General features: G+C 38.4%; 1 protein-coding gene across 1 annotated transcript in view; it reads left to right on the forward strand.

Moving 5' to 3' along the window:
• Positions 1-12,469: 12,469 nt before the first annotated feature.
• ATP13A4 (ATPase 13A4) overlaps positions 12,470-23,266 on the forward strand; it is a 138,102-nt gene continuing 127,305 nt past the window's right edge. The window contains exon 1 of the mRNA XM_012780244.3: positions 12,470-12,846. Within this exon, the coding sequence (XP_012635698.1) occupies positions 12,784-12,846 (63 nt within the window). The 5' untranslated portion in view covers positions 12,470-12,783. The remainder of the gene's footprint in view (positions 12,847-23,266) is intronic.

Genomic DNA, 23,266 nt, shown 5'->3' on the forward strand with positions numbered 1-23,266 from the left:
AGAGAGCCTAGAGTTCTGAAATTCAAGGAAGAAGAGAGTTTTAAGAAGAGAGTGGCCAATGGGGTCAAAGATCAAGTAATGCAGAGACAGCTGAGAGCAGAGCATTGGATGTGGCCAACAGAAGGCTCAGGTATCCACCATCCCTTCTTCACTGTGAGTGGTGATGCTGGAAGGCAGATGCCTTGTCTATTTCTTGTCTCTCTATATATTCTGATTATATAAAACATGTTCCTTCCAGAAATTTAAAAATAGGGTATATTATAATAATATTAAAAAAGTAAAATAATGCATAGGCAATCACTAAAGTTTTTGTTGAATTAATTTCTCTATTCCTTGTATAAATATATGTATGCATATATGCATGTATGTACATGTGTGTGAATGTATATATAGATTCTTTCCTTTTTACTCTCATACTTCCCCTCATCAGTCACCAGCAACGCTGTTCTGTATGTACTCAGGGTAAAATTATAGGAGGAATTCAAAAAGAGAGAAATGAGACAGTCATCAAAACTTAAGTTTTCTAAATAAACTTTTGAAATTCCTGGAAGAGACATTACTTAAAGAAAAAGATATTTGAGTCTCAATGTCTGAATTTTGTGTAAAAAAGCTAAATTTTATTTTATAAATACTAGATTTGGGGAGAATGAATAATATAAGAGCCAGTTTTCCTGCTCTGGATTTGATAAAAATTCTGCAGCTACAGAAGAAGACATTTGGGAAGTATGATTGGATTTGAGTGCTGGTGTGGATCTCAGGGACTCCTCCACCCCTTGTGGAATGATGGAAATCCCAGAGTGGTGGGGATGGGGAGCTCAGGTGGAGAAGAACTGTATCCTGATCCCTGGGGAAACCTGAGAAGGCAATGATGTTCACAGAGAAGTCCCTCGTGCTAAACTGTCATAGCAGCAGTGGAGAAGAAATGGGCAAGGCAGGGCACATCTAGCCAGAGACCACACTCCAGGTTGCCGTTGGCCCAGGTGCCTTGGGAAAGTGTCCTAGAGTTTCATTTGCCCCCAGAATGGCTGAGAGAAGGCTGAGATAAAACTCACTGTCAGACCACAGACATACGTCTCTGGCGCTGCAAGCATAGCAGACGCCAATGACTAGAGAAGCAAAGACAAGAGATGTCTCAGCACATGCCAGTGAAGGACATAAGATGGCAAAAGACCGCCCTTTCCTCATTCTGTGCTGTGATGCCACCAAAATCTACCAAACATACTGGCCTCCCTAATGGCGAACAAGAGGGAAGAGGGAAATTCTTAACCGATGGCTTAAACATAAAATGATTGTGAGTAGCCTGAGGTGACTGAGCTACTTCATAGTTGACTAGATTCGCTTTTATGCCATCAGAAAAAATGAGGGGTTAAAACAAACATCAAGTGAGAATAAAAAAAAGTTACATTTTCCTCACACTGTGACCTAAGAAATATGTGTCACTGTGTGTGTATGTGTCTATAACCTGTGTTATTCCCCAAAATTTTGACTACACTGTTTATAGTGTTTTGGTAGACATTATATCATTAATATTTTAATCATGTCATTAAATATTTAAATATGCCTTTATCGAATACATAATAGTTGGTTATACAGATATACTTTTCCTTTCTTTTTTCTTTCCTTTGCCCCCTCCCTCCCTCCTTCCTTCCTTCTCTGATTGTTAAAAATATACTTTGTTTCTAATTTTCCTGTGTTACATGTAACTTTTTTTTTACATTTTAATTTTTTTTAACTTGAATTATTTCATGCGGAATGATTTCCAAATGTGGAATTACTGAGTGAAGGTGTATAGGTATTTTTAAGGCTTCCCATCCTGCCTGGCCATGTCCTCTACATTCCCACCAGCAGTTCCTTCACATGCATGTGCCAATTTCTTCAGGGACCAGCCAGGAGGATAAAGTTCTGTGTATATGAACAAACTGGAGTATGGTCCCAGCAGATTTGAGGATATTGTGACACTTGTCTAGACCTTGAAACATCAAAAGAGACTGGAGCATGAAGGCTACTAAATGCAGATTGAATGTTATGACGCTAGGGGGCAGAGTTGTCTCACTAAACCAAGGATTTTTTCTTCAATCTAGTTTATATCTAGTTTATATCATCAATCTAGATCTAGATCATCAAGGTATCTTCAATTCTTTTAACAAGTTGATAAAGACAAAGCTGCCATAAATTTAAAATAGGTAATTCCCAATTTCTGTAACAAACACATTGTATTCACATTGCTTTTTTCAAATATGAAATTTTATTTTTGTCTTTATTTTAGAAGGATTTCGGATTTACAGAAAAATTATGAAGATAGTATAAAGAGTTATCATATACCCCAAACCAAGTTTCCCCCATTGTTAACATCTTATACTAGTATGGTGTGTTTATCACAACTAATAAACCAATATTGATATGTTAATATTAACTAGTTCATAACTCCGATTTCCTTAGTTTTTACCTAATCTCCTTTTTATGTTCCAGGATCCCATCCAAGATGCCTTACATTTAATCATTATGTCTTCTTAGGATCCTCTAGACTGTGACATTTTCTCAGACTTTTCTTACTTTTGCTGACCTTGACAGCTTCAAGGGGTACTGTTTATGTATTTTACAGAACGTTCTTCAGCACAGGTTTGTCTGATGTTTTTCTCACGGTTAGACAGTTTCGGGAAGGAAGTCCCTAAGAGGTAAAGTGCCATTCTTATCACATCTTGTTAGCAACATGACATATCAATTTTGATATTAGCTTTGCTCACCTGCCTGACCAGTGTTTGTCAGTTTTTTCCATGGTAAAGTTACCTTCTCCTCCCCTACCCAATACTGTAGTCTTTGGAATGAAGTCCCTATGAGCAGCCCACACTTAAGGAGTGGGGAGTATGTAACCCTCTTTCGATAGGATAGTCATCTATTCTCTGTATTTATTTATTTAACCATTTATTTATATCTCTATGGACTCATGGATATTTATTTTATACTTTGTTTTTGCAACCATGTCTAGCTAAATTTTGTACTCCTTTAATAATAATAATAGCTACTATTTATTGAGAGTTTATATATGGCAGTCTCTGTGTTAAGCGTTCTACATATATTATCTCATTTAGTGTTAGCAACCATTCTCTGAGGGAATATATTATCACCCGTTGGTCCCATATGAAGAGCTTGAAGTTTATAGAGATAAATAATTTCCCCTGACTATACACTGGTAAGTGGCAGAGAACTAGGATGCAAGCACTGGTCTGTGAGAATTCAAAGCCCATGAATCTCACTCTGACACTGCCTCCCTGCTTCCCTCGAGACTAGGATGTGCTAAGATGCTGAGTTTTATTATGTGGGGACAGGAAGAGAGAAATAGATGGTGGCAGTGTTAGGCCTCCACTCCAGTTTTCTGTCTTTCCATTCTCTTCCTTAACACCCTAGTAGTTTCCCCTTTCCATTTGTTGAGGATAAAATTTTTAAAATTCAACAAAAGTGCATTGAAATCTTGCTAGTATAATATCATTTATAATTAACATGTAATAAATCGGTCAAATGATAATTAAGATATATAATGTTTTTCTTAAGAGAGAAAGAATCTATAAATAATCTCAAAAAAAAGGAGAATAAAGAAACAATTATTCAGGCATATGTTCTATGATTTAGAAAGCATATTTTTTATGTGTAATTCTTTAAAATAAACTTTTTATTTTAGAGTAGTTTTAGATTTATAGAAAAATTGTGAAGATAGTTTTAGAGAGTTCCTATATACCCCAACTCAGTTTCCCTCCTTGTTAACATCTTACATTAGTATGATATATTTACCACAGTAAACCAATATTGCTATAGTTATTAACTAAAGTTCATAATTTAGTCCAATTTATGGACTAAATAAATTAGTCCTTAGTTTTAGCCTAGTGTTTTCCATCTGGTTCAGGATCCCATCCAGGGTACCACATTGCATTTAGTTGTCCTGTCTCCTAAAGATTCTTCTTGGCTACGGCAGTTTCTCAAACTCTCCTTGTTTTTGATGATCATGACAGTTTTGAGGAGTATGGATCAGGTATTTTATACCACATTCTATTATTAGAATTTGTCTAATGTTTTTCTCACGAGTAGACTGATATTAAAAACAAAGATCTGGGTACTAAGTTTATGTACACTTATGAACACATTTATGTACAATTTTTATTCTTTTAACAGTCCTGTGAAGTTATTCATTCTATTTTGTAGATGAGCAACCTTGCACAAACTCTCCCAGCTTGTTGTAGAGCCTGGCCTCCGGTTCAAATTTGGGGGTACTGCAATATGCCCCGAAATAATGGCTAAAGTCAAAGAGGAGTATCCATTATTGTCTGCATTTGAATGAAAGATTTTGTGTTTCCTTTCAATTTTTTTCCCCTAGAGAAAGCAGCAGCCTTCTTCTTGGAATGAGTTATTTGCCAAAGCTCTTTTGCAGTCAAAGGGAAGTGGTGGTGCTTCGGGTGGCCCTGTTTTATAGAGAGCACAACTGTGGACCTGGGATCTTAGACGGACAGCTCTACCCTGGCTCACAAGATCAGAGGAAGGAGAGCCTGTTTGGAGGAGCCTCTCGGCAGGTTTCAAACATAACCAGGGCTAATTAGATTTGGGAGAGACAGGGACTGGTTGAGAGGAAAGAAATTAAGGACATCACTGAGATGAAAATTCCAAAAATTCCGGGAAGAAGAAAATATCCTGGCGAAAAAGAGAAAGCCTAACACCAGTAGGCTATTTTCCACTTCTAATGGCGGTTCAGGAAATTCAGTGGGTCCTAAATAACAATTTCCTGCCACCCAGGGAGGCGCACAGGTTTTTATTTGGATACTTACTATATAGTTGAAGTAAACTGCATTACATTTCTGACTCCTTGTCTTTGGGAATAATATTAATTTGTAGCTCATGGGCTTCGTCAGGGATTGGAGTCTCCTAATGGGTGCAAATAAGAGATTTGGACTCTAGTAGTGATTAAGGAGAACTTAAAGAAATTATATTATAGAAAAACATATTTTTTAATTTACTTTTTCTGATTATAATGTTAAAGTATGTTTATTGTGGGAAATCAGATGACAGAGGCAAATGACTAAAGCAAGGAATTCTTCCACTCAGAGATATTCACTGTTAGGATTTTGCTGTATTTCTTCTCTCTCTCTCTTTCACTCCTGGTCTATGCTTCCATGGATAAGGTTGGGCTCATGTTGCATAAAAAATTTGCATATCTTGTTTTTCACTAAATATTTGATTATCATGTTCACCTTATTAAATATTCTGAAAATTTGATATTTAATGGCTGCCTAATATTCTATCATACAGATATAATTCAGCTTGAACAATGATGTGATAAATTTTTGTATACACACAATTTGACTATATCTAAGATGATTCACTTAGGAGAATTTCTAGAAGTGGAATAAAGTGATAATAAAAGTACCTGCTTCATGGAGTTGATAACAGGAAAATAAGGCGAGTTAACTTACAACAGTGTTTGGTACATGGCAAACATTCATCTTAGATATGATTATCATACATATATTCCATTTGATAAATATTAACAGATTATCTTCCAGGGAACTCCTTTATGTTCTTAACATACAAATGTCATCAAATGTTTTATTAATAATCTAATACCTCAATAATCTAATACCTTATTAATAATCTAATACCTAAAAGATTGTGAACCCCAACACTAGGCTTTGTGAGTGACATCTGGAGTCAGAGATGGGACCTTGGCCAAAAGGACTGAAGACATTACCATCAGACCTTCCAAAGAGTAAATGAAAGCAGTGAGAAGTAGAGGAAAGAAATGGTGAGGCAGCTGTTACCATTACTGGTTCTAATGGAAGTGTGACGAGGGCTTGTGCTTGGGCAGTATGTGTGTATGCATGTGTGCGCACGTGTGTGTTTGCCTGTGTGTTCGTGTGTGTGTGTGATGTAGAGATAGAGGGAAAGGGGTGCAAGGCTCTTGTGATGCCGCTGCCCAGACATGTGGAATGCTCAGATCTGGGGAAGGTATAAGCTGAAGACCATGTGTTCTATCACAGGGGCTAATGAGATCAAAGCAAAGAAAAGCCTGGAGATCCAAAATTAATCACTGAGGTATTAGATTTCAGTAAGTGAAACTAGAATTTAGGGCAGTAGCAAAAAGAGTAGGTTAAGAGGTTAAAGGCAGGTGCATCACCTTCAGAGAAAAACTGTCTGAAATGTATCTGTATGACTTAGGGAGAAAGAAAGCTCTTTGACTTTCTCCTTTCAGCAACTGCACAGGGACCTGCTTTTGACTTTCCCCAGGGGGCTCAGCCCAGTTCCTGGGTCATCCCAGGCCCACATCAAGGGTACTAAGTCTAGCTCACCCTTGCTGTCTACAGCTCAGCACCAAGCCACACTTCCTGCCAGTCTGACCGGAGGCAGTGCCCTGATTCCGCTAATTGAGCTCCTGCCTCATTCCCAAGCTGAAGGTCCCCTGTGGGTACTACTGTTCCGAGTTCCTGCTTGGCAGCCTGCCTTGAGCCCTAGCTCCTTCCTCAGAATAAAGATTTGCCTTTTTCTTGCCAGACTGCCACCTGGAATTGGAACACTGCCCCAGTCCCAAGGTTTCTGACTGGAGTTTGGCCACTAGAGGACAGACCCTTTGGAGCCAGCTTCCTGGCTGGATTTGCCAGTATCACCTGCCCTATCACTGGACTCTGCTTATTGGGAACATTTCTGCTTCTATCTTATGGGGACCCTCACCTTCCCCCTTGGCCAACTGCTCTTCTGAGCTGCAAGCAAAGATTGTTGTAAGCTTCAGTTGCCTGATAAATTCAACTTCCTTTGTTAGCACCAACAATATCATCAGCACAGATTTTTACCACAGTGGGTGGGTCTAGTCCTATGTCCCAAGCCCTCTGGTTCTTGCCTAAGTAATTAGATAAGCCCTAATTTTGTGATATGACTATGACGTTATGCAGTTGATGGGTTCTGGAATCGTTCTATTAAAATCAATACTTCATAAATGAAATCCTTTAAAAAATATTCCTGGACTATTTCAAAGCGTACTGTTTGGATTCCTTTACAAAAAGTGAGTAGCAGTATGGTGCTGTATGAGGCACATCGTGTAAGACTCGAGTCTTTGGTTTGAGTCAAGCTCTCAGAGATTGTGATCTTGGACAAATCATTATGTACTTTTCCTGGAACTTTTTCTTCACCTGGAAGATGATGAGGGCAATCTAGTCATTTCTAAGGCCCAGTCTAGTTGTAACAGTCTCTGATTCTTAATAGTTATACCCTAACATGTATTGTTTTATATATTCTGATTTTCATTTTGAACATCTTCAAAATTAAGCATACTGGCATGAAGTTTCTGCTGGGACGCCCTTTTGGCTTTTGTTTTTGTAGATTGTCCTTAATGACTTGGAATTGCTATAATAGTTGCCAAGTGAGGTAAGCTTCACAAAAGGGGAGGTGCCTTACCTCCAGAGAGGTGTTCTTAGCTTTTAGTTTTGGAAATAACAGAAAGCAAGGAGGGCTCTTCTGAATGTGGAACAATAGACCACCCCAAGCCACCTAGGAGAAGGTCAGAATCCAGTGCTGAGCAGAGATGGTTGAGAGAAATTCTTCTGAGCAGAGACAGCCATTAGCCTGTCCTTTTCTTCTGTAATTAATGGGGAGGCTCTGTATCTTTGTATTAGACCCTTTAATCTAAGGGTTACTAAAATGTTTTACAAACGTTAATTAATTCAATTAAACTTCATCCTACTACCTTGAGGCAGATGATTTCTCTTTGGGATATCACATCTTTGCTTGCTACTGTATTGTCCACAGACTATATATTAGTGCAGATTAGGATAATTAATAGTAACAGCAAAACCTTTAAAGTTTTGTAACTGAAAGTATCAAGTACTTTACAAATATCAGATTTGTGTAATGAGGACTTAAGAGGAAGCTTGAGCCAGCTAATTGCCAATGATGAGTGGGCAGAAATATTGCACTTGTTTCAGGTTGTACTCCATGCTAGGGACCCATGTCCTTGAACAGCTCTTTGTGACCTCTTTATGACTCAGTGCCTACAACATTCAAATGGGGGCAATAATATTATTCACCTCCCTACTTCATAGAAATGTTGCAAGGAATAATGTTTGTAATATGCAGTGGAGTTCTCAGATGAAAGATGGAAATTAATATATGATGAAACATTATTGCCATTTATCTTCACACAATCTAAATGGGCCAGGCAAGTGAAGCATCAGTATCCCCACAGTCCTGGTGGAAAAACCAGTACTGCCATTATTTCCATTTACCATCTATGATAGACACTCAAAAAGTTGAGAACTGCTCAGATGAACAGACATGTTGCTGGGATAAACAAAAGTGAGCTGAGATACCAGATCAGCAAGGAGGTAGCTAGTTATTCGTTCTCTTTTTTTTCTCTTTTCCATTCATATTTGGAATGGAATATTTGAGAAGAAATGAGTGCAGAGAGAGAATCAGAGAATGACTGAAACAACTTTTCCTCTCGGACATTCCTCTTAATTCTATTGTCAATATATGTGTATAATTCATAGTCCCCAGAATGGGCTTGTGTGCAAGCCCCTGCCTGCTGTGCCTTTGCTGTCATCTCTTTTGTCAGTAATGCCTTCCTTGTCTGTCTCCATTTTCCTAGCCTGCCATAGAACTCTCTACCTTTGTGAGGCCTTCCTGAACTTACTCCCTACTTGAAGTTTCTCTGTCACTCTTGTGTAATTAGCATATGTTTTGGAATTTATATTTTGGTATTGGTCTTGCTTACTAATAGACTTAACTCTGGCAGGGCATCATTTATTAAATCTCTATTCTTTAGTGATTATAGGTCTTCACATACTAAAGTTGGTCAAATGGATGTTAAATAGACGAATGAATGGAATCTGTTAGTAAAGTGTCAAGATTAGAATTCAGACCATGCCAAATCCACATGTACCATTCTCACTATGGCATATCACCTTGTGAGGCACACGTAGTGTATAATAGAAGTATTGAACAGGCAAAATTAAGGAAAGAGAGACTGATTTAAAGAATAACTTTTCCAACAATGTTCCAGAGGGAAATAGAAGATTTAACTTAGAGGGTTCAAGGAAACTGTCTATATACATGCAATATTACATAGAAAGACTGAGTCACTTTAGTATCTGGATATGCAATGATTCCCAGATTAGAGAACAGGCTGATCAGGAAAAGCAGGCATGTTTATGGAGTTCAGTTTGCCTTCAGTGTTATCATCGTTCATTGCATTAAGCCCAGACTCAGGCCTGGCATTCGAGACCCCCATGATGGCCTTGATCTATATTCCCTGCCACATCTTGCTCCCCTCTTCCTCCTTCACGAACTCCCTGCATTGGTGCAGGTGATGGACTTACTCTGCACCAGGCCATATGCATCTCTCTCTCTGATGGATCTCTTGCTTCAAATGTTCTTCCCTGTGACCTCACTCTCTGTCTGGACCCCAGCATCTCCACCTATTGTAGCCTTCTCTGTCTCTCCACAGGGCCTTTCCAAATGCTTCCTTCACGAAGAGGCCTTCCTGGTCAATAAATACAACGCTCACATAACACTTTGGATGCGCCAAATAAACCAGTAGAAGCAGTGTTAGTGTAGTAACTGGGATTGTGGATTGGGAGAACTACCCTGCCTGGGTCCAAATACTCATTCTGTCACTTACTAATTGTTTGAATTTAGGCAAAGTACTTATTTTCTGCACCTGTGTTTCCTTATCTGCTAAATGGATATGATCAGAATAGTACCGACCAGAGAGGCTGTTGCAACGGTGTGTTTAAAATGGTTAGAACGGTGCCTTGTCTATGGAAGTATTCAGTAAATATTCTTTTGCTCTCCCACAGAATCTAGCTCTGTTTCTGGATACACTCACGTTTGTAGACCAACAGCACTACTTGAGGGTGAGCAATGTCAATAAGTCAAGTTGCCATAGATAAAACCCGAATGTTTTACCATCAGAACTCCTGGGGACCTGGAGAAACTCTTTCATTATTGCAGAGTCTTCAGTTCTACTGGACCACGTTGTTGAAAATGATTTTCCATGGAATCTTGTTTTTACAAAAGCTTTTAATGTTCTTAGGGACTTACATGTTTTTCCTGTTCATATTTGACTTAAATATTGTTCAAAGCATAACTTGATTTGTTTGATGCAGTAAGTTTGTGTGCAGCTTTTTCTCTAGCTCCTAATCAGTTACACAGTCACCTTAACCCCACAATGGTGCATGAGCTGTGTAATCAGTTACACAGTCATCTTAACCCCACAATGGTGCATGAGCTGCCGCATATATTTAGGAACCCAGCAAGATGGAAACAGTGCAAGTATCGCCACTATAAACAGGAGAATGAAATGTTCCTCTCTCACCAGCCCACCAGCTATGGTATAGTTTTTTTGTTTTTTTTTTTTTTGAGACAGAGTCTCGCTTTGTTGCCCAAGCTAGAGTGAGTGAGATGGCGTCAGCCTAGCTCACAGCGACCTCAAACTCCTGGGCTCAAGTGATCCTGCTGCCTCAGCCTCCCGAGTAGCTGGGACAACAGGCATGCGCCACCATGCCCGGCTAATTTTTTATATATATATATTAGTTGGCCAATTAATTTCTTTCTATTTATAGTAGAGACAGGGTCTTGCTCTTGCTCAGGTTGGTTTCGAACTCCTGACCTTGAGCAATCCGCCCGCCTCAGCCTCCCAGAGTGCTAGGATTACAGGCGTGAGCCACTGCACCCAGCCTATGGTATAGTTTTTTCACTTCACATACTGACACCCCTCAACCCCATTAGTTGGGATGAAGTTTGAAATCTTCTTGTTAATTTTTTCCTCTGCTAAATATTTAAATTACTGCCTCCTAGTAAAAGTTTCAATAGTTTTTTGAGGTAGAATTTTTTATTGAGATATGATTGGCATTACATAAAATTCACCCTTTAAAAGTATACCATTCATTGTATTTTAGTATGTTCACAAAGTTGTGAAGCCACTAATTTCAGAACATTTTCATCACCCCAAAAAGAAACCCCATATTCCTAGTATTTTGACCTTGTGATAAAAATGTTAATTTTATTTTTATTTATTTGGTTAAATTGTGCTAATAATATTTTGAAACCAAGAGAACTACATATATACATATATATTTTATAACTAATATTACAATGGGTTTGCTTAGCTTACTTTTTTAATGTTTATTTTACTTATACTCTACCATTTGCTCAAGGTTTTACACACACACCACACACACATATACACACATTTTGGTCTTAGTCTTGTTAGGGTTATTTGTGTTGGGTTGGAGATATCCATGCCAATGTAGCTCAAAGAGACAGAATGGACATAGTAAAGGTAAAAATAACTGTCCTTTATTGAATTCCTATGATTTCCCAGGCATTATTCCTCAAAAAACAGTTTTAGGAGGTAGACTCTATTCTTGTCTACTTTGTTTTACATGGGAGAAGATAGAGGTTTGTAGAGTTTTATGTAATTTGTCATATCCCAATGTGGTGTAACCACCACTTAGTAAAGTCCAAATTTGACCCCAGACCTTCTAACATCAGTGAACATGCCCTGAACCACTATCTTCTACCACCTGCTATTAAGTTGGACAATTACTTTAATAATATCAGCAGCACTTGAACAGTGCTATATTATGTGCTTTCACAAGTGTTTCATTCCATTCTCTCGACAGCCCTGCCAGTTGTTGCCAGATGAGAAGAGCCAGTTCCTATAGGTTAAATGACCACACAGCAAAACCAGTGCAGATGAGCAGCTGGAATCCAGGTTTTTTTTCTCCCAGTGCCAAGGTGGGAATGTGTCCCTCTACACCACATAGGGACTTTGGACAGTATCTTAGACTTCTGTTCCAGCTTTCACAATAATAAACCACCTTCTATCATACTTGTTTGTGTGTTTGAATCCTTACATCAACCTGAGGGTAGCAAATATAACTTGATTTACTCGTGTAGTCCCGGTGGTCAAACAATGTTGATTGAATAATATGTGAATAAATAAAAAAAATGAGTATTTCCATATAGCCACTTGAATGTTTTATTTCTAGATCTCTTAAGATTTGAACCACCAATATTTTAGTGAAAGGAGACTACATAGAATAGTTTGATTATACCTTTGTTCTTTTTCAACATATTTTTTCAAAAAAGTAAACTTAATTTCACATACACATTAAGTAAAATGTTTTTGCACACGTAAGGAAATGTGATTACAAATACCTTTTGAAGGAGATTAGTGATAATTTGTACATTTTGTAAGCCAAATGAATGAGATTACTATTAAGAACCTATGGATAGAGACTTTGGTTAATCAAATAAAATCCACGGCTCTGTTAGCTTCTGTTCACTCCAATTCCTTAGCCCCTGTGAATAAAGCTGTGACGTGGGAGTTCTTGCACCCGCTCCCCACTCCTGGGAAGGGTCCTGCCAACTTTGTATTGTCCTGTTGTATTTGCAGTCAGATGTCTGCTGCTGGCAGGCACTGGGCAGGCAATGAGTTCTTTCCTTGGAAGTTGGGCACAAAAAGATCGGCATGGGAGCAGCCTCCTTTGAGACAGCTGCTCTGAGAGAATGCAATAAGCAAGGAGCAGCCAGAAATTCCTCCTAGCAGAGGGCAACTTGTGGGAGGAGTTTTGTTTGCCAAGTATTGTCATTTGCTGAGAGAAGGTGTGTGCTCAAGAAGGAATTTTAACCTGGAGGATCATTAACTCTTTTAGTCAGCTGGGGAGCAGCAGTGGCTCAGACAGTTCGAGTTTGTCCTGGAAGTGTCTGCTCAAGAAGGTCAGAGGCGAGAAGCGGGATAACTTTTTCATGGGGGACCACTTTGAGAAGGGCCAGCATGCTTTGCTCAATGAAGGAGAAGAGAACGAGATGGTAAGATACTAGCCATATTCCCCTCTTCCCATTCCCGCTCCCCAGCCTCTGACACTTGCACTAACACACCTCTCTGCAAATTTGACTCTGGCACTACGTGAAAAAAGGTAATGTCTGAGAAATCTCTCTGTCCCATAAATGTAACCTCTGACAGCAGAAACTTGCTAGAATGAAAGTATTGTATTCATTTTTATCAAGAATGTTTTCTTTTTAAATAAATCAGAAGGGGAGAGAAGCACAGTGCCACTTTATGATTCGTTTTTGATCCTCATTGGTATAGCAAGTTCTGTTCAAAACTTCTAATAATTTCAGCAACCCCTAATGTGAGGAGCAGTGTATTCCCTGATATGAGAATCAGATCAGTAGTGGAGCAGGAGTGTAGCTGGGGCTCTGACCTTCTTCCCTTCCCACTTGTCTTGTTCATCGAGACTCTTGGACAGGAAAGAAATAAAATATTAACAATTATCAGTCTACACACATTTCTGTTTACTTCTAGAATTTTACTTTTGTAGCTTCCCAGTTAGAGAGATTGGTTACAGAAAACTTTCAGTAGTTCATTGTCTTCTTTATTTTAGATGTGTTCTCCTCTTGAAAACTGTAGGAAAATCAAAGGTGACTCTTAGGCTCTTGCTGACTTTAAAGTTGTATTTCTCAATTATAATGTAATCAAAAGAGAGTTAGAAATGTGTACTTCTGTTTAATAAGGTCTTTCTGCTAATTGTGTAAGCATAGTCTTTTATGCCAGTAATGATATAATTAAACGTTAAAATGTGATGCTCTTATTCTATAATGGCATTTTGTCTTCCTGGAGTTAATATATAAATAACAAACCCAAAAGATATTTACTTAAAATGTTTTCTTGGTTAATTGCTTTAGCCTTGACTATTAAATTCTTTGTTCCTGAACTGGTCTTTCAAGTCTAATCTGCTTACCTGTTCCTATAGCAACAACATTTTTTGGACCTTCAATAGTAGATCCCTTTTGCTATCAAAACTGAAAAAATTTTAAAGAAATAAAAGGCATATTAATTCAGATGCCATTCTTAACTATATACTTACTTTTTAAAGATTTGACTGCCAAATGACAATTGCCTTGGGTCCTACATGAATGTCACCAGAAATGACTTTCTGACTCTATGTTGGATATTATCCATGTTTCTCCAAAGAGTTTTCTTTAAGGAGCAAATATTCCATTACTCCTGATATAACATTGACATTTTTATCCTTACTTTGAATACTTCTCCAGAGGCAGGGGCTCCTTCCTCTGAGATATTTTTTCTCTCTCATTTATTTAGAAACACACTCACTATTTTCCTGTACATTGTTTCCTGCTCTTTGACAATTTGTCTTTCAAGTGTCAGTAAGAATCACTTATTTTCTAGAAGACATACATAGTTAAGGGAAACTTCTCCCCCTCTTCCCCAGCCTACAGATTTCAACAAAGCAATTTTGTTAATAGTTCCTCTTTGAAACAGCACCATCAAATGCATCAGTGAGTCAAGCCAGTTTTGTAGTCAACTGAAAGCCCAGCTAGGAGAAGGCCTTTGATATGGAAAGGGACATTATGTTTTCTGGTGAGGAGTCATTTGGCCAGTAGTCTCAGCAGAGGTGCAGCAATTAGTATGCACTCTTGAGCTCTCCAGCCTGTACTGCTTGGAGAAACCTGGCCACCTGCCTGTGGCTGTGTCTGACATGACATTCTTTTTTAACTCACTCCTCCGTCCCTCACTCGGAGCAATTAACATAAAAAATTAACAAGATATATATATATTTTTTTTCCCACATATTTTTATAGTGATTTTTAGCATACAAAGTATTTTCTTGGCCAGGAGCTAATTTAGTTTTCACCACAATCTGTGAGGTAGGTGCGACCACCCCCACCTTAAAGATGAGGAAATTGAGGCACAAAGATTTTCCTAAGGCTGCATCAGCTAGTATGTTTAGTTGCTGAGGCAGCATATAGATTAGTTTAAGCTGATAGCTTTTTTGTCTCTGGACCTGAACATAGCCCACTGATACCTTTTGCAGTTCTTCGCAAGGACGTTGTACTCTTAACAGAAGAACACATTTCCTCCCTTAACGAAACAAAGCTAAGGAGAACATCTGATATTAGATTCCCCAGGATTTGTTCTGTTATATATGATTTGTGTTTCCTAAATAAGCCCGTCTCTCCTGACTTCCATATTAATCCCTTTTAGAAAGCTCAAATTCTCTAGAAATGTGTCATACCAAAGTGTTTATAGTTTCTTGCTTTAGAATATACCCTGAGTTTGACCTTTGCAAAAGTAGTCCTTCTAATTATAGAAATGACTTCAAATTTCAGAAGAAGACAACATTCCAGGGTTTAGCCCTCAAATAAATAACAGGAATATTCTCAGGCCTGAAGATGCTTGGGCTTATTTTCCATTCTAGAGTAAAAAACAAAACAAAACAAAGCCAAACAAACAAATACCACCCCCCAACAGGAACTAAGGGGCAAATCTAGATGACCTGAAAGTAATATTTTTTAAGTGCAGCATTATGACAGGAATCAAAGGAAGAATGAATTTTTTGAAAGAATATGGAAGGAAAGGAGGAAAAAGTGACCTCCAGAGAAGGTTCACTTAGATGACTACCTCAAAAAGGCTTCAAAGAGGAGACGCCCAGAGAGCGCTATGACCAGACCAAAGGCCTGGCTCTCACTAGGCTTGAGCTAACCACCCCACACCTGCTCCAGCCTCAGTTTTCATATCTGTAAACTAGGAATGATCCTTCTTACCCTACCTGTCTTACAGACCTCTTATGAAGATCAACTGAGATCATCTATGTGAAAGTGTTTTGAGAAGTATTAAACTTCTGAAGAAGAGTGAGCTGCTGTTATCTAAAGTCAGGGCCTCATCAATTAAACAATTGAATGAATACTACCCCACAAATGAGGTCATCTCATATCATTAAATAATGACAAGAGGAATGTATACTTTTATTCATAAGCTATAGAGACTACTTATAAATGAAGAAGGGCTGAGTTACCTAATACTTGCTTTGTCATGCTTACTTTGAGAAAACACCTACCTATCTTGGGACTCAGTTTCTTTATTATAAAGTTAAAAATATCAGACTGCCTGAGAGCTCAAATCCCTTTCAATTTTGATGTTACATGTTACTATTTTGAAAGAACTTAGAAACATTGAGTGCTCATTTCACACCATGACTGAACAAAGTCATCATGGTTTATCTGAGTCTCATGTTGCTCACTATTATCTTTAGGTATAGCCTAATAAAATCATAATTTTTGTGGGGAACTGTTTTGAAAGTAAGAATTATTTTAAAAGTAATGTTCTCTAATTTTTTTTCTTTCTGGGTTTTAGCATATATAAAAAAAGTTGAGTTTTTTTCTGATTATGAAGTTAACATGTTTATTATAAAAATACTGAAATGACCTATAAGTCTAAAGAATGAACTAAATATGATTCATGAGTTCGCCACCAGACATGATCGATACCATATTGATGAGACTTCTTCCAGACTTATAAAAGAAGCACACATAAAACCCACTGTTTTCTGATTATTTTACTACATTTTAATAATGATCTATGCTCTTGAGATTATTTACAGCACTTATGCCTGTATCACGGAAATACTATGTAATGGTTAATCCATAGTATGGCGCAATGTACATCTCTCCCAACTCCTTAGTGAGAGATGTCACAATAGTAGCTTGAAATGAGTAATGGAAGTATTTATGCCACAGAAATCTGTAAATATTATACTACAACAGGACTTCCACCCTGTCCTATGTAAAGGTACTTAGTTAAATATTTACTAGCACGTCACTGAAGACATTATTTTCTCATGATCTTCCCTTTTATTCCTCATTTGTGTTCAAATACAAATATTGTATTTGGATGTCATTTGTTTGTACCATGCATCAGAGCAAAGCAAAATAAAATCAATCACAATCTATTCTTTACAAAATGCATATACATACTCACAAATATGTATCTTTAACAAAAAATGAAGTGATTCCATCTATATATATTTTTTAAGCTGGCTTTTTCATTATATCTAAAAATGTATTATGTATCTATTTTCCTTTTGATAAATACAGTACCACATAGCTATTTCAAGGTTTAGGTTGTGTTTGCATGGATTGTGTTATATTAAGCAAGCCTCCCATGTTGCACAATATTTCTAATTTTTACTATTTCTAATTTTTTTTTTGGCTCTGACAACTTTGTACATGGATTTTTCCATATTCATCAGATTATTGTCTTAGGATAAAGGCCTAGAAATAGCACTGCTGCACCAAAGGGGATGCACATTTTAAATGTTAAAATGCCAAATGCCCTCCCAAAGTTGCGGCTGTACCAATTCATACTCAGACCAGCAATCTTTTTTGAGAATGCTTGCTTTCTACTCCATGCTTGCCAACATTGAACATTATCAGACTTTTTAACTTTGGCTCATTCGATATGCAAAATTGATATTTTATGACTGTATTATTTTTACATTTCCTTGGTTTGAGGTTTCAACATACCTTCATATATTTATTGGCATATATAATTTTTCACTTAGAATCTCTTAATTTTATCACTGATGTTATACCAACTAGTACACTGGGTAGCTAAAAACTAGTGAGTGGAAAAGCAAGAGAAATTGTTCTTGAACTTTCATATTATTTCTGAGAACTTAGCACATGATGTGGCAGCAACATGGTGTGTGGTCTCTGCCACATTGGAAGTCCTGTCGTGCCTTCAGCATGAGCTAGGGACATTTGTTCTCACCAATTATTTGGCTCCTTTTGATAGCTGATGTTCATCTTTTCTTCTCTAACACCCGGGAGCAAAAGCACCTCCCCCACCTCAATAGCCACTTACTTATTATGCTCCATGAGCACCTCCAAGCTGGTTGCCAATATTAACTAGTGAACCCGCAGATCTCATAGTGGGGGAATTGTGTTCAGGCTGAGACATTTTGTCAGTTGAAATGTTCAGGAAGCTGGGACACTGGCCAAGTCTAATGTCTTTATTCTCAATTCATTGCTGCAGAACTCCCATGTAGTCAACTCATCTTTGATATAAACTCTAGGGGAGTGAGATTTAATTGCTTCTTGAAGACAGAGACCCTGCTCAATTCACCTTTCCATGCCTCCCCCTTCCTACTGCCCTCAGATTTAACACAGTGCCTGGCACAAAAACTCAGGGTGTATTTGATGGCGTAATTGTAAGCTCCATTAACTGCAATTTTGCATTCTGAGAGGAAGAGGGAGGCAGCAGGGCTCAGAAACGAGAAGCAGTTTGAGTAATTTAAAGAGAAAGACAATTTTATGTTATTTATTTGGAATGGTCAATAATACTATTCATATATGAATTGGCGCTCATCTTCCCCAAGCACGAAATAAGTGTCTTCTCTAGAGTTATTAGCCATACTATACTATTTTTCTATGAGATACTCTATTCTGTCTTTTCATATTTGAACTCAGCAAATATTTAGGAAACCTCTACTTTGTACCAACAGTCATCTGTGCTGAGGAGGATTTTGAGAGAATAGCAAATAGCTTCTGTTTTCAAGGCACTCACAATTGAGTGGGCAGCACTGAGAACATGATTTGTGGAGCCCAGTACAAAGTGAAAATGAGGTGCCCCTTGGTCAACAATTATTAAGAATTTCAGGGTGGTGATTGTAGAGCATTAAACCAAGCACTGGGCCCTGTGTGACTGCACAGCCTGCATGCCCATGAAACTCTCCCTGTAAGTGGGGAAGCCAGGTGTGCAAACATAATGAAAGTGTGATATCATAGGTGTCATCGTAGAAGTTATGTATACAGCACTGTGGGACCATGGGAGAAGGAACAATTTAGTCAAAGAAAACTTCAAGGGGAAAGATGGCATTTGATTTCCTTGGAGGAGTAGATGTGATTGTGAAGAACTTCGTAAGACATTCTAATGAGTGAACCTTATCTCTTTTCCAATGATTCCCAAACGTTGGTCCATGAAATAACTACTAGAATCAAGTGGAGGAATATAAAAAAATAGATTCTAGGCCCCATGGTAGACCTACTGAATTAGAATCTTTTTGATGGTGATGCCAGACTGGCTGACGCAATGTGAAGGCCACTGAAAGTTTTGAAACGGAGTAATATGGTAGGAATTTTTTTCCCCACAGGATGTTACATCATGGAGTAAGGAAGCTTGGTTGGACAAACGGAGACCAGTAAGGAGGTATTTGAAATAGTCTAGGTGAGAGTTTGAGGACTAAACTACAGCTTTGTCAGAGAATACTAAGATTTAAGAGATATTTAGAAGTCATAATTTTAAAGACTTCATAATCCATACAGTGTGAAGTAAGAAAGAAAGAGTGAAGAGGCTGAGCATTTATTAAGGATGCCTCTAAAGTTCTAAGCTTGTCCGACGGGGAAGAGTGATGCTGCCATTTAATCCCGAAGGGAAAATCAGGAATAAGTTGGGAATGAGGATGGCGATAGTATTAGCAAACACTGATATGGTCATTGATCTGGCCCAAGTTCTGGATTAACAACTTTACACAAAGTAATTCATTTAATCGTCTCAGCAACCCTAGGAATTATCGTTTCTCTTTTATAAATAAGGAAACTCAGGCATGGAGAGGTTAAGTAATATTACCACTTTTATTTGGCTAAGTAAATGGCAGGCTATGGCTTATGTCCTTGCCTTAAACAGTGGTTTATTGTGTATTGGTTTTGCTAAATTCTGAATATGCTACTTTTGTTGTTAATGGCAGAAAATACATCAGAGTGTCATGGAAAGAAACACAACATTGTGTGGCAGGAAGCCAGCATTGTGGTGTTGGCTCTGCTGTTATTTATTCTTACAACCTTAAAGCAAATCACCTTTTTGGCATTGGCTTACTTATAAGAATAGTTCCTTATTGCTTTGAACCAGGGCTCAATGCAAATGATTTCTTGAGGTCATTTCTAACACACACACACACACACACACACACACACACACACACACACACGAGACATACATACATACTTTACAACATTTTAAAACAGGTAGATAAAATCACTTTGAAACATCTTAAGAAATTTAGATGATACTCTTTTTTTTTTTTTCTTTCAAAGCACTGTTAAGTTTTTTAGTCAAGGAAAAAAGCATTATGTTAAGTGGGAACTGGAAATGTATGGCAGTTGTGTCAGTTACCCATAAGTAAAGGAATAAAGAATAAATCTATTGGCTAAATATTAACCAATGCTGAACCTTATAGGGCCCTTAGGCCCACGGAAAACAGAGCATAGGGACTTGACCTTCAAAGGAGTCGGTAATTTGCTGATGCATCCAGAAGAGGTTCATGCCTGGGTGCCAGTTTCCAGGCTCTGTGAAGACCTGCCAGAATAGGACGATCCTCCTAAATGACCCACAACTATTTCTGAATGCTCATGTCATATAAAGCTTGGTAAACTGCATGAAACCATAACCCGGGTAGAGTTGAAAGCAACTCCTCCTCCATCCCACCCTCAGCCTAAGGCTACTCTTAGGAACAATGAGCTCCGCTGTGTCCTAGATGCCCCTTTGGAAAAAGAACAGAGAGGAGGCCCAAATGTCCTGCATCCTTCCAGGAACTGTCCCCCAGGCCAGAATGCTCTCTGATTTCAGTGGGAACGCACACCACACCCTGGCTGAGACTATAATCACCTTAACATTTCCAGAACCTATTAGCTTCTTAGGGCAACCATGGCCGAAACAATTTGAAAGTCTGGCACTCAAGTCTCAGAATCAGTATCATAGAAGATAGTATTGTGAAGAACAATCAATGTTTGGGGGCCAGTTCCAAAACAAAAGTATCCAAGAATGAAGTTTGGGTAAGTAGATGCAAAAATCTAAGTAGTGACTTCTACCTGCTCTTTAATGGAAAAATAAAACTGATTTTTATGGCTCACATTTGCCTGCAGCTTTGCTTCCCTTCAACTTGGAAGTACCAAGTATGATAAGGCGCTTGCAGCCCATTTCGAGAGACAATTTTTCACTGTCCATTTTCTCTGATCACCGAAATGTGGTCTGCTTGCTCTTCCCAGAATGTATGATATACTTTCTTAACCAGGAACATGTCTTCAGCCTGACACCTGGCCCGAAGTTGTGCCCATCCATCAAAGCCCATCTCAGATCTTATTTCCTTTATTAAGCCATTGGGGAATCCCTTAGTCACAATTAATGCTTCCTTATCTGGACCAGGTTTGAACTTTCATTATTGCAGTTTTCACTAAGTTTTGTATTGGAGTCTTGTGTTCATTCAAAAACTATGTATTAATTATTTTCTTAACTGTTAGGCCGGGAGCCGAGAGACACACGAAGCCTCACGTGTAGCAGAATGCTGTTCATTTGAGTATCCGGGTGCAGATGAGTGGAGGCCAAAAAAGCATCCACCTGGTGGGAGGGGAAAGCCTTGGGTTTTATAGAGGGTTTTTCTGGGGGGAGTGAGTAACTGGGCCAGAACAGCTACTGTAATAAATATTTTTTAAACAATCAATTTCTGAGACCCGGTATAGGTCTCATCCTGCAGAGATAAGGGAGGGGGGTAGCTTCATCCTTATCAGCGGGGATAGGAAGATTGGAGTCACGACCACCTGTGGTCAGAGTTAGATTTACAACCTCCATTGTTCAAAAGCAAGTGGTGTAAAAAAATAGAAAAAAAATAGAAAAAATAAAAATAAAAAATATTTACAACCTCCAGACTCTTCAAACTCCCGTGGCTATTATTTCACAGCCTTTAGGATCACTATCTGAGTTTTCCATTAACTGCATTGCAGTCCTATGCTTACTTTCCGGGTTCCCACCCTGAGAAACCTAACACTACCAATTGAGTAACACTGGCTCTCAAAAGAGTATATGAGGTTAATTTGGCGAGACTGGTTTAGTGATGTTTACTTACTCTTGGCGATTTCTGCATTCTTTTTCATGTGCCTTCTATTCTTCGGTCTATATCAGCTATAGATTTTCCCCAGGGATTTATGTTAAATTCATAAAGAATAACCTATTTAAATGGCATGACACCACATTTTATTTGTTACCTAAACTGGGAACACATCATCTGTTAAACAGATGAAAGCTGGACATGTGTGTTTGATTCAGGGTGTGAATCTTGTCCCCACAGTCCACTTATAGCTGATGGCTACATCAGTCATACAACTGATATGTAATTATCTGATTCTTACCTGAGAAGATCTTTATTTTCAGTTCTCTATCCTCACTTCCTGGTTCAGTGTCTAGAATTTAGTAAACTTTTATGTTAGTTAGGACATTTTTTGGTCACAAGGAACTGACAACTCAAATTGTCTTAGGCAAATCAAAGTTAGTTTATTGGCTCATCAATTGAAAAATCCAAGTAGACTAGATTCAGGCACAGATTGATCCAGGGACAAAAAAGGTACCATGAGTACTGTGTTTCTTCCTGAATATTGGATATACCTTCTGCCAAGCTGGTTTTATTCTCAGACATCACAAGGGGCTCTTGGATAATTCTAGGATTACATATCCTCAGTACCACTCTGGTGATAAAAAGATCCTGCCTTTCTTTTAGTAGTCTTAGTGGAATACTCATTTCCTCTCGCTGGATCTGATTCGATCATTTTTGCTCTTCAAGCTCATCCATGTGGCCAGGAGACTGCCACACCCACTTTTGGAGTCGCGGTCAGAGTCAGCTCTACATGGAGCACATCAGCTGAAAATAGTAAAGGGTGTGGTTTGCCAGAAGAAAACTGGCGTATTGGATATTATCATCTGGAGTGAAAAATGGGGTTGGGTATTCTAAATGAAAAATACAACTGGACAAACAAACAGAATTTCCAATCTGATAGTCAATAAATAATAGGTGAACTGAATGGAACAAATAATGTTTAAAGTGATCAGGTCCCCCAGGGTGATTTTCATTGCCTGAGAGAATATAAAATATAGCTTTCATGTCAGTATTTTAGATTTCTGTGAGCAGGTAGAAAAGGGCTTTTCAAAAAATATATTTCTTGGCCGGGCGCCGTGGCTCACACCTATAATCCTAGCACTCTGGGAGGCGGAGGTGGGCTGATTGCTCAAGGTCAGGAGTTCGAAACCAGCCTGAGCAAGAGTGAGACTCTGTCTCTACCAAAAAATAGAAAGAAATTAATTGGCCAACTAAAAATATATAGGGAAAATTAGCCGGGCATGGTGGTGCATGCCTGTAGTCCCAGCTACTCGGGAGGCTGAGGCAGGAGGATCACTTGAGCCCAGGAGTTTGAGGTTGCTGTGAGCTAGGCTGATGCCATGGCACTCTAGCTAGGGCAACAGAGACTCTGTCTCAAAAAAGAAAAAAAAAATTTTTTTCTGATTTTAAAAGTGAAACATTTTAATTATTGAAATGTATAAAATACAGAAAATTATAACATAGAAGAATCACAATGAAGCCATAACTCAAGGCAAATACCATTAATA

Source organism: Microcebus murinus, chromosome 1, assembly GCF_040939455.1.
Source record: "Microcebus murinus isolate Inina chromosome 1, M.murinus_Inina_mat1.0, whole genome shotgun sequence".
In the NCBI taxonomy this organism is placed as follows: domain Eukaryota; kingdom Metazoa; phylum Chordata; class Mammalia; order Primates; family Cheirogaleidae; genus Microcebus; species Microcebus murinus.